Source organism: Chiloscyllium plagiosum, chromosome 8 (assembly GCF_004010195.1).
Source record: "Chiloscyllium plagiosum isolate BGI_BamShark_2017 chromosome 8, ASM401019v2, whole genome shotgun sequence".
Taxonomy (NCBI): domain Eukaryota; kingdom Metazoa; phylum Chordata; class Chondrichthyes; order Orectolobiformes; family Hemiscylliidae; genus Chiloscyllium; species Chiloscyllium plagiosum.
In genome coordinates, this window is record NC_057717.1 from 104837784 (window position 1) to 104851114 (window position 13331).

At 38.8% G+C, this 13331-nt stretch overlaps 1 protein-coding gene across 1 annotated transcript in view; it reads right to left on the reverse strand.

Moving 5' to 3' along the window:
• The window catches only part of LOC122552384 (voltage-dependent P/Q-type calcium channel subunit alpha-1A-like), a 603273-nt gene that overhangs the window by 183634 nt on the left and 406308 nt on the right, over window positions 1-13331 (reverse strand). Inside the window, exons 20-21 of the mRNA XM_043695134.1 lie at window positions 4278-5168; window positions 892-1367 (exon numbers count right to left, since the gene is read on the reverse strand). Of these exons, the coding sequence (XP_043551069.1) occupies window positions 892-1367; window positions 4278-5168 (1367 nt within the window). The remainder of the gene's footprint in view (window positions 1-891; window positions 1368-4277; window positions 5169-13331) is intronic.

Below are 13331 nucleotides of genomic sequence, written 5' to 3' on the forward strand. Positions count from 1 at the left end.
GACTTCCTCCTGGTTTTAACAAAAAATATTAATATTGGATATCTGGGCTTTCAACCAATAAACAGCTGAGCCTCAGGGAAAACACTGCCAAATCAACTCTGTGGTCTATTTCGTTAATTTTACAATACTTATTTACACAAGATAAAAGTGTTTTAATTAAAGGGTCTAGATGATTGACAGTTTAACTGGACTGCAGTAGAAACAACGTTTTATAAATGAATGACCTTTTGAAAAACATTTTAAACTTTCACTATAGAGTCAATGATTCAACAGAGAGTGTTTAGAATGGGCATTGAAGTGTCAAGCTTGGCATGAACAGTGTGGGTGGGTAGGAGCATGGATAGGAGCTTTAAAACTTACCTTTCAAAAGGTTCCCTCATCCTGATTATGGTTTGTAACACCTAGGGTAAACCAAGAGTCCTTTAAAAGCTGGCTCATTTCTATGAAAATTGCAGCGATCTAAGAGATACTTATCCCTGTAACAGAGGCAGCCAGCTCTAGTTTATAAGGTGCAAGCTCACAATCCAAACCAGCCCTTAAATAGAATTGGTGAAAATCGGGAATTCTGAGAATGGTGTCACAAATCCTGAAATTGGATTATGGAGTTTCTCCATGAAAATACAGCCAGAAAGCTGAAATAGTGTATATAAAATATTCATTCTCATGAATGAAAAAAAAATAGCATATTATTCAGATAATACAATTGTGGAAATGGTTGGATCACATTTTTGAGCCAAATTTAACACCTTCATAAATATATTTATAAAGAACAATTCTTATTTTGTGACATGTGGTGCACCAACAAAACATCTCTCATAACTGGTACCAATCTAACCAGAAAATGCTAAATACAGTACTTACATAAAATGATCTTGCAACCGACAGACTTACCTTGCAAAGATGGATCTGCAAATGGGATATTAATAGTTGTATGATCAGGCTTCTTAGCATTTTTTGCTGGATTGTTTGGATTGGTTGGATTAGTTGGATTGGTGAGAATAAGGCTGTTTTCCGGGTTTTTGGGATTCCCAGGATCGGTAGGATTTCCAGGTGTAGTAGTTGGGGCCTTACGATTGGTTGAGTTATGGGGATTAGATGGGTTGCCAGGATTATGAGGGTTAGTATGGTTTCCAATTTTTCCAGGATTATGAAGATTGACAGGATTGGAAAGGTTAGCTGGATTTGTGACATCCTTGGTATTATTGGTATTCCTGGGATTGGAGGGTTGGGTTGCCAACTTGCTGTTTCTGAGATTGTCTATATCTTCTGTCTGTTGTCCATTCTGCCTGCTCATGTCCTGTTGCACTGGCCGAGTGGTAGAAAGGGCTGGGCCACCTGGAGCAGGCAGAACACCTCCGTGGCTTTCTCTAGAATAACAAATTGAAATTACAGGTGAGAATAAGTAAAGCAAAATAATAAACTGCAACAAAGAAAAAGTTCTACTAAACACAAAAGTCAGTTTCACATAGACAGAGTTTGCTAACAGTATTACAATACATGAATCAACAATGTACTTAAAGTACAAGAATGAATCCATGTGTATCTTGGACTATTCTTATTTCATAACCTTGAGATTGATTGGCTCAGTTGGCTGAATGGCTGGTTTACAATGCAGCATGATGCTAATAATTCAAGTCCTGAGCCGGCTAAGGTTACCATGAAGGACTCTCCTTCTCAATCTCTCCCCTCACCTAGGGCGTGGTGACACTCACATTAAACCACTACCTATTGTCTCTCTTTCTCTCATGAGCGAGCAATCCTATGGACTGATAAGGCTATGGTGGCTTTATTTCACAATCAATATAAGAAACAGACAATCTTATAATTTATTTCACATTTGATTTTTGGAGCTTACTGAGCACAATGTGGCTATGACATTGTCTATATGACAAGAATGGCTAGAGTTCAAGATTATTTCATGACATAAAGTGTTTTGGGACATCCTGAAGTCACAGTGGACACTACAAGAATGCAAGTTTTTCTTTCTCCATTTACTCGGATCAAAATGAGCAAAATCATAGAACTGTTTCTGAGGAACGTATTTTGTTATTGTTGTAAACAGTACACAAAAGAAATCTTTCTTTGTAACCAAAGAGTGAACAATCATAAAATATAATTGAAAGGAGCACTGAAAGCAGGAGTTGCCCATTACTAAGAAACCAGAAATAACATGAATCATTAAAAAAAACTATTAACATCAATCACAGTCATTAACTATGTATTAGTCAGAACTACGATTATCCCAAAGATGTACATGGGTAAATCTTGTGCCAGAGATATTTTCATGTCCAACTGCTTCCATCAGTAAATCGTAAAGCTTAGAGAATTCTATAGCTATGAAAAACTTTAGGCTTGGAGGAGATGTGGAGGTAGGATGATGAATATTTTACTACTGTGTAAATGAGGAGAATTTGAATAGTGTGCACTACTGACACCTAAGCCACAGTATAAATGTGCCGAGTTCAGTTCAGTTATGCTTTAAGTATCACAAACAATATTTAGGATTGATTATGACGTGATTATCTGAAACTTTTCAGGAGGCTCAAGTTTGCTCTTTTGCTTCCTAATTTATGACTTATCATTAACAGCACAACTGGAAATATATTAGTATTATATGATGTCACGACATTATCTTTTGTAATGTACATCATAATAATCCAGCCTATATTAGGAATCTAGGAGAAGAAAGTGAGGACTGCAGAGGCTGGAGATCAGAGTCGAGAGTGTGGTGCTGGACAAGCACAGCAGGTCAGGTAGTATCTGAGGAGCAGGAGAATTGACATTTCGAGCATAAGCCCTCCATAAGGAATGGCTTTTGCCCGAAACGTCGATTTTCCTGCTCCTTGGATGTTGCCTGACCTGGTGTGCTTTTCCAGCACCACTCTCTCAATTCTATATTAGGGATCCAGAATATTTTACGTCAGCATATATTGTAAGATAAATTATTAAGTAATGATTGTTAGACTGAGGTACAGAGAAACCTCAAGTATCCGAACGAGATGGTGGGGCACTATTTCATTCAGATAATTGATTATTCAGTTAATGGATTATTCGGATAATTGATTATTCGGTTAATTGATTCAATGCAACTTCTCTGGGGCTTGGGTTTTCCTTTTTACTCACTCTGCCTGTCTTACTCCCTCTCTCTGTATTAGGGTTTGTTTCTGAACAGACACACTTGTGTGTAAGGGATCTGCAGCATTGCTAAAGATCCCCGCCCACACCCCCTCATTAGTTCAATGGGGTTGAAACAGCGAGCACTTGCTAAGTCCGCTCCCCATTCAGGAGACTAGGCAGCAGCACACTGCGCGTGAGACCCTCCCCCTGTCCGCCCTCCCAATCCCGCACCTGCACGCACCCAACACCATCTGACCCTGCCCCATTCGCCTCCACAACACCATCTGTCCCTGCTCTTCCCCCCACCCCCTCACCGTCTGCCCCCAACCCCATCTGCTACCCCCAACACCGTCTGCCCCACCCCCATTGGTGCCCCTCTTGGGCAGCCGGTCCAGTAAGACTGCTGCAGCCTTTGGGGGGTGAGTCTCAAAATCTCTCTCACACACACACATTTTACTGCAACTTTTTGACAAGCTCTCACTCTGCCCTGTACAGGACAATGTGGGAGAGATAATCTGAGGAAGGGGTGTTTAGGGTACACTCAGTGTAGAACTCCAGGGAAAGTGTAGAGAGAGAGAGAACGAACAGGCGGTCAGTCATTTGGAGACAGTGCCTGGGCTCCCATCAATGTCCAGGACTGTTCTCGGCAGCATTTCAGTAAGCTGGGTTCATTTTTAATCACTGAAAAATGTGTTGCTGGAAAAGTGCAGCAGGTCAGGCAGCATCCAAGGAGCAGGAGAATCGACGTTTCGGGCATAAGCTTATATTGAAGAAGGGCTTATGCCCGAGACGTCGATTCTCATGCTCCTTGGATGCTGCCTGACCTGCTGCACTTTTCCAGCAACACATTTTTCAGCTCTGATCCCCAGCATCTGCAGTCCTCACTTTCTCCTCATTTTTAATCACTGTAAACATTAGACATGAACAGTGTTGAAACAACTCTTTGATGTAATGTTTCGATCAGAACCTTGAGACCTTCTTTGAATAATCTGAAATGCGGATAATTGATATTCGAATAATCAAAGTTCCTCAGTTTATAACATACAATGTTATACAATATAAGGGTAGTTGACAATAAATTTTGCAATGCCTACCATGAACATCCCTACACTGAACAATATTGTAAATGTTTTGTTAAGTCACTTTAAAACAATACATACTTCTTCCGTTTGTGTCTCCTTTCTTTTGCTGTTGGATCCTTATCATCTCTTTCTTTTTTAGCGTCATTATCATAAGTGGATTGAGCATGACGGCTTCTGCGGCGTTTTTCTGGCCCATCCAGATTTTCACTTTCTGCACCTCCTTTCCCTTCCTTGTTGCCCCGGGAACCCTCTTTGTGCTTTGACCGCCTCTCACTTCTTTCACTTTTGATACCCTCCTCTACTCCACTGACATCGTGACTTTCTGCATTACGCCGGTGTGGTCTGTGTCTGCGCTCCCTGTCTCCCTCAGTCCTTGGTGAGGCACTTCTCCCTTCTTTGCTTACTCCTGGTCTGTGTTGGTGACGCCGGTGAGGTTCATTGGTTCTACTTCTTTCACTATCACCATCCCGTGTGTTCCTTTCATTGTTTCCCTCCCGGTCCCTTCCACGGTATTCCACATCTTTAGGAACACCATCTCGATTTGTTTCTCCTTCTTTGCTGTTACTGCGATACCTCCTGGGCCTGTCTCCCTGCTCCACACCCCCCATTTCCCTTTCAGATGTCCTGTCTTTGTTTGGATCATTGGCTCGATCATGGTAACGGGTCTGCTTTCTCAGAAACTCCTCAGCCCTTTGTTGACTGCTTCGGTGATCAGCTGAGGGTTCTGAAGGCCTTGTTTTGTTAGTGTTGTTGTTCCTGTTTTCCTGAGGGTCAACAACCAAAGGCCGATCCAAGTGCGTTTTCATGTCACGTCGGATATTCATGGAATAAGCCATTTTCCACCTCTCATCAGGGTCTAATTCATTGTAAATGGCCTCCCGACTGGTCATCAGATTTTGCTTTCTCATCTCACTCATTCGTTGCTCCCACACTGTCTTTCCATGTTTCTGGTTCTTCTGTTGTTCTTTCCTGTGAAGATAATAGAAGTTATCACATTGACCAGCCAGTGTAATATCCACAATCAGTTAGCTCATAACACCAACAATCTGTATGTTTTTAAGCGAATTTTAAGCCCCTTTCTTTCTCAAATGATTGACTTCACCTACCTGTTTTCTATTTATATTTCAAAGCTTACTCCTACCAAAGGGTTCTCTAATTATCCCTGCATCATTCTGTTCTGTCCACTTAAATGGATTTTCCTCATAACTCATTACACTTTGAGTGAAAACTTAATTTTAACTCATTCTCATTTTGCTCAAATTCTATCTGTGGCTCCTATACTGAGCAATTTCCTTTTATTATTTAACTTCACATTCTTGAAAGCTTTTACTGGGTCACTTCAATATTTAATGAGAAACAAAGTTAACCCTGTTATCTTTCTTTACAAATGACTTTTCTTAAAAACGGGATCATCTGTATAATCATTATAAAATTTTGGCAATAGAGTTTGTTTCTTTATAAAGCATTCCATTGGATAAGCCTAGTTAGAGAAGAGATACTAAGACTTAGCATCTTTGAAAATGAAGAAGTTGTCAGGTTCAGATTAAAAGCATCACAGAGAGCACATTTCTCTCCTTGAAGGACATGTCAACTCACTGCCTTAAAACATTTTCTTCCCTTTTATCTTGGATCTCTGTCAACTCCCTTTATTGAATCATGTGCCATAACTAGATTGAACATGATAGCTACTACTTTCCTACTCCACCATGTGGATCCCTGTTTTATCTGTCTCCTCTTTCTTTTTGATCTAACATTAACCTTCTTCAGCATCAATGTTTGAATTGTGATTTTTTTTCTCAGATTTGTGTTAACTAGAACTGAATTGAGCAACGTATACCTCTGTCCAATAGGAAATTGATCAAATATCAATTTTTATTAATCAGTTCTGGGAGGTTATACTTACCAAGAAATGTTTGGGACTCTTTTCTCTGGTAATGTTAGTGGTAGAGGCATGATCTGATAAAAGTATTTTTTAATAATGACACAGTTTGATGGAATTCACATAGGAGATACTTCCGCTGATAGGATTAGAATGAAGGTCCATAGAATAAAATTTTGCTAATAAATGCAATAAGGAATTCCAAAGTAGCTATTTTATTCAGAAGGTAAAAATTCACTGTCACAATATTAATTATTTAAATGAACTTAAGGAGAAGCTAAAGAAACATGAGTGAGAATCAAAGCTATTGATGTGGTTAGTTGAATGGATGGGAGAAAATGGTATGGACTGTAATGACCAAGTGTAAATGTCAGTGTGGGCTGAATGGTCTACTCCTTTGCATTTATAAATTACGTAAAACGAACAGATTAACAATTTTCTAGATTAATTTTCACATAGAAATATACAGCCACCAGAGAGAATAAGCTTTTTTCTTCATATTGGTTTCCCTGGAATTGAACCCAAGTTCCAGAAGTATAAGAAATTTTTTCTAGTTAACTGCACATCTGAGGTGGGATTGGGGGTTAGAAGACCTGGAATTGCATAAGTGGCCTGTACTAATGGCAACACCAAATATAAAGCCTTCCTACCTTCAGGGGAAATTTATCAATACCTTTCAAAATTGTTATGTTAGGAAATGTCACATCTCAGTAGGATTGATGAGGTTAGTGCAGTTGATATTGTCTACATGGATTTTAGTCAAGCATTTGATAATGTTCCACAAAACAGACTGGTCAGAAATAATAAATCCCATGGGATACAGCCAACGTACATTTTAAAAGTTTGTGTTTTAACAAGTGTCCCAATTTATCAATACATTATAGCAGAATGACCTTTACTTTGTATCTTTATTCACTGAGCAAGAAAACAAAAATCTTTCAGAACTAGAGACTCAACTGGCTTAGAAGAATGAGGAGTTTGAGAAATTTAGCATCAGTACGGAGACTGTATTGGTGAAAGTAATGGGGCTGAAAGTTGACAAATCCCGAGGACCAGAGTGTTCAAAGAGATAATTATAGAGATAGTCAATGAATTGGTGCTGATCTTCCAAAAGTCTATAGATTCTGGAATGATTACTGTGGATTGGAAGGTAGTCGACATTCCTACGTCACCCCACTATGTAAGAGAGTGAGAGAAAACACAGAGAATTACGGACCTATTAAATTTACATCAATAGTAGAGGAAATGCTAGAATCTATTATAAAAAATGGGATAAATAGACATCTGATTGATAATGACCTGATTGGGCATAGTCAGCAAGGATTTGCAAATGGAAAATCATCTTTGATAAACTTGGAACTTTTTGAAGATATTATTAACAAAATTGACAATGGAGAGCTGGTGGACTTAGTAGATATATTCTAAGCGAAGAATGTTCAGAGATGTTATTACATACATCTGGAGCAGATGGGACTTGAACCCAGACCTTGTGACCTGTAGGTCGGGACACTATCACTGCACCATAAGAGATCATTAGTTTTGGGGAGAAACAATGCACCCAGACCCTGTGATAAAGTTTCTTTTTAATGTTAACCTGTTCAGATGTGTTATGACCCACCTCTGGAGTAGATGAGGGCATCTACCTCAGAGGTAGGGATCCGCTGGGCCTGTATTCTCCGGAGTTCTGAAGAATGAATGATAGCCAGGGATAGTTACAGTGGATTCAGGTAAAATGTTTCCCATGGTTAGGGAGTATAGAGTCAGGGGCACAATTTAAAAATAAGAAGGGGGCTACTTGGGTCTGAGATGAGTAGAAATGTGGATTTTCAGTCTTTGAGTATATTTATTGTAGAAATTGATAGATTTCTGATTATCAATGACGTACAGTGTTATTGGGATGAAAAGTGCTGAAGAGTCCGATCAGCCATGGTCATACTGAATGGCATGATAAGCTCAATGGGCTGAATAGTCTACTCCATTTCTATGTTCCTATAGCTCCAACAGACTACAGAGGAGATAATGTAATAATGTTGCCACAGTTTAAAAATTGTAGCCGCAAGGAAAGAGGGATAGGCTAGGGTGTTTTCCTTAGAACACAGGAGGCTGAGGGGAGACTTAATGGAGGTGTACAAAATAATAAGTGGCTTAGATAGAGGGGACAGGGAAGGCCTGTTTCCCCTCATGGGAACGTCCTAGTGGAACAGACTTGAGGTAAACAATAGGAGGCTTAAAGGAAATGTGAGGAAAAACATTTTCATCCATTGGATATTTTTTTCAGTTCACTATCCAGGCAGGAACTCTCAACTCATTTAAAAGGAAAATGGACCAGTACCTGGAGCACTGTAACCTGTAAGGCTATGGATCAGATGCTAGAAAATGGGATTAGAATGGGTGGTTAGTTTACTTAGCTGGTGTAGATACGATGGACTGAGTGGCTTTTTTCATGCTGTAATATTTCTATGTTTCTACTCTTATTTAGATTTATTAAACTTAAAACTGAACCGTCAAAAGCGGAAAGCACAAAACTGAGATGAGCAAAAAAAAGCAAAGTGAAGATGCAGCTGAGATTGTTAACACACTCAGTGCCATCCTTACTTACCAGAGCGCAAATGAAATCCAGCACATTCCATGCAGCATGCAATCAGTTAAATGTACAGAGTTCAACATGAGCTGCTTTGCAAGGCAGGAAACTGGAAGAACAAATTTATTTTTTAAAAATTCTGTCCCTCCCTCTTTTCCATTTTCTTTCATTGATTTTTCAGTAGTGTGAGAGCAATTGAGCTAACACAGCATATGCCTCAACCAAAGGCTGTGCAATGCATCAATAACAAGAATACACAGCTGCATTCAAATGCCTTGGTTATCAATTCTTGGTGAACTTTGTTTACTGTGCTTATTGTGTTATGGAATTGAAATAGAATGTGCTCACAGTGTCAGTTCCATTTACCTAAGGGTCAGATCAAGTTTAGAGTAAAGATGTCTGTACTCAATCAAAAATGATGTCTCACCTTAGAGGGAAGAGACTGGCCTAATGGATTGGCAGAGGACTGAGAATATAGGTAAATATGGTCATATTACGATGAAGGGCTGGGAACATGCAGCAAGATGAGAAGCTGCTCTCACTCATGAATATTCTTTTACCACAGGGCAGGTTATCTAATGGTGCCACAAAACTTATTGCTCACGCAACTGTTAACAGCCAATCAGGATGTCAGGAAGCTCAATTTGTGCTCACTTATTTGTGCATAGTGGGGAAAATGGGCAGGGGTGGGATCTGGAGGAGTAGATTGGATTGATCTGAAGAACTGTCCCAAAACCTGATTGACATAAATCATTAACCTTAAACATTATTCCATTTCCACCTGCAAAGTCAACCAGTGAGAAATTAAAATGCAAGTAACAAAACTGAACTGATGAATATTAATGAGAAAACGAAGCAAAATGAGAGATTAAAAAGAAATAATGTCATACATCATTTACCAGTTTGCTGCACTTTTACATGAAGAACAGAATTATACAATGTTATAGTTCAATTGAAAATCTCTAGTGGTTTGCATGGAGTGATTTACATGGAATTCATAGAATTGCAAGATTGACACTGTCCCATTGCAAGAGCAAAGTTCAAGGTAGGGTTAAAGGTTCCTTGGTATCTGTTATTTCTCAGAAAGGATGCTGGCATACTTAGCAATTATTTTGTATAATTTAGTTCACAGCTTTTTCTTTTGTCATTTCCTATTCCAGAGATATGAAGGCCACCCTAGTTGAAACCAACTAAGCACAGACCAGATATTACATGCAATATGATACTCCGCATTTTGCTGTTTAGATCCGAGAGAACAAAAAATCAATTGAAATCCAGATAAAATATATCATAACTTTACAAAAATTACATATATTTCACTTGATGATGGGGCTTTTGCCCGAAACATCGATTTTCCTGCTCCTCGGATGCTGCCTGACCTGCTGCATTTTTCCAGCACCACTCTAATCTTGACTCTAATCTCCAGCATCTGCAGTACCCACTTCTGCCAATATTTCACTACTACCTATCTACAACTAATTTATGAATATGAATTTTAAAACAAGTTGAATTGTAATCCATTTTGATTTCCTCAATGGGTAACCATCACCTAGTGCAATCACTGTACCATCATCAATGAACTGTATATTTTTAAAAGACAAAAAACTAAAGTGAAATTTTATATAATAAAAGGTTACATTATTAGGACCAAGAAAGCTCTACACTCGACATACATTATATTTTCAATACCTTGATGTACAGATTGTATATAACAACATCCAACACAAGTTATCTGCAAGTTTTAATGATCCAGTTATACTTTGAAATGTGTCTCTCTTTGATCTCTTTAAACCCATGAATTTATTATTATAGTTGAACTAAAGCCCAAAGCACCAATCTAAAGTTTTTTCAAGGCCTTCAACATCCATCATCAGTAGTAGCTCAGTAGCACCACTGCTGACCAAGCTGATGGAGTTCTGAAGAACAGTTCTTCCAAATTGGGACCAGTGCAGGTGGTGAGAAAATCAAAATGAGGGAAGAACCTATTTGACCTTGTCTTCATTAACTTACCTGTTGCAGATGCATTTGTCCGTAACATCATTGCAGGAGTGATCAATGAACAGTCCTTGTGGAGATAAAGTTTCAGTACCTCAATGAAGAATTGTATGGCAATTGTAAGGGACCATATATTTTTCCTTTTGAACCATAACCTGGACTGGAATATTCAATGGTATACAGCTAAAATACCAGTAGAGTTTTTCAACTTGAAAACCAAGTTGGATTGTGTAGTGTACAGTTTCAGCTGTAGAAGATAATGTTGTTTTTGGAGATGTGAGTTGTTACATTATGAGACACAGTGGCATCAAGGTCTCTTAGTTAAGGAAAAACTGCCTGATGACTGCTCTCAGATTGGTCCAACTATATTTTGTTACAGACCTGCAAGAAGAGTGCAGCGAGAAACATTCAGAGCCCGCAAATGGAAAATATCTTTCTCTCTCCCTTCTTTTTGCATGTGTGAAAAGACAGAAAACCTAAAGACTCTAAAAATAAAGATTCTAAAACAAGAAAAGACCTAGGTCCATGTGATCAGTCATCAAATCAAAGAATGATCATGGTTCTGCAGATGACATTGTGTTATCATTGTTAAAATCAAAAGAATGATGAGAAATAACTCACTACATTGGTCTGGATTCTTGACCTACAGAATTTATTTAACTGTCTATATTTTACACCCGTAATATTTATGTCAAATAGTCTGGCTTTTGTCTGTCTTATTCATGAATTAATGTGTGAGAGACTGCAGTTTTAAAAGGATACTATTCAAGGCACATAATAGTGGATGTGTTTCTTTAGTCTTTGCCATTTGTTAAAGAGTAAATAAGTTTGTTTACAATAAAAAAGGTTTTTTTTTGTGTTAATGATACAACCTAGTGTGAATTGATTTTGTCCACAATAGCAGTCAGGTAAAATGAACACGTTCATGACTTAAGTGGGTATTTCTACATTTATGATGGCTTGTTGAATAGCGGAGCTGGTTTTTGGTACACACTGTCCAGTTTAGATTAGATTAGATTAGATTACAGTGTGGAAACAGGCCCTTCGGCCCAACAAGTCCACACCGACCCGCCGAAGCGAAACCCACCCATACCCCTACATTTACCCCTTACCTAACACTACGGGCAATTTAGTATGGCCAAATCACCTGACCCTGCACATTTTTGGATGGTGGGAGGAAACCGGAGCACCCGGAGGAAACCCACGCAGACACGGGGAGAACGTGCAAACTCCACACAGTCAGTCGCCTGAGGCGGGAATTGAACCCGGGTCTCTGGCGCTGTGAGGCAGCAGTGCTAACCATTGTGCCACCGTGCTGCCCAGTTATGATGTAATACAATAGCACCAACTCAGTGTAAAATGGAATACAATCAAAATAAACCTGGCAGCTCAGATTAGATATCCATGAGGTGCTGCAGGCTATCAACAGAATTCTTGATTAGTATCATATCCACAAACAAACATTCAGTCAGTCCACCACCAATGCTCACTATTCACAAGATGTGTTACAGAAATTCACCAGAGATTCTTTAGCAGCACTTTCCAACTCCAAAACTACTTTTACCTAGAAGGACAAGAGCAGAAATACATGGGAATACCACCACCTTCAACTTCCAGTCAAAGCCACTCACCACCCTGACTTGGAAATAAGTCACTGTTCCTTCATTGTCACTGGGTCAAAATCCTGGAACTCCCTTCCTAACAATACTGTGGATTACAAAACTTTCATGATGACTCCAGGAACAGCAGAACCTGATTTCCCTGCTCGACTCAAGTGAGTATGATGATCCCTGTATGGATTCTGTTATCCTTACCACTTGCCTTCCCACCTATATTAGTGTCATCAGCTCACCATTGAATCAGGGTTTCTCCCTTATTAGTGGTAAAGTGAAGTATATGCCACAGGGTGACAGATTATGCTATAATACATCCTTTTTATTAATAACTCATAATTCATCCGCTCCTTAATCTCACAACAATGCTGTGAGATAACTTAAAGGAGCTGGTTGAATATGGGTCTATGCCTTTTAACTAGTCCCCCTTCTAATTCCCACTCTCATTAGGGCTGGTAAAATCTTGCCCAGCCTGTCATAAAGCGTTTGTGGAAATCAAATTCTCAAAATAATACATATAAATAATAAATAATATTTAAGTAATATGACAATATCTAAAGCAATTTCACCTTATACAACTCAGCTGTTGGCTCCATATAACTTAGGTCCATTTCTTACTAAGGACCACAGTTACTAAAAGTAAAGTACATCATGAAAACACATTAAATCAAATGGACATAAAATAAATACAAACTAAAATAAAGAAATGTCAACTCAATTCCTATTACAAATGCCATTTGATGTCAGCACTGCTTCTATTATGTCAATGTCATGGTATGTGATAACTTCTGCTGCTCCACAGGTGAGTGTGAACAATAGCTCGAGTTTCACAATGGAAAAAGGAAATTATGGATTTCAGCTTTACTCACAGAGATTAGAAGTTACAAAATAGTACTTCAAGCTAAATAATGAACTATGCTAATTATTACAGAACCAAAACGCACATTATCAATCAGTTTGACTTAATTGGAACTACAAACATCATTGTATAATGGCCTCATTCTCTATATCCAGATCTAATAAGTGACACCAGATGTCAGACCCATTATTGCAAGAGAATCACA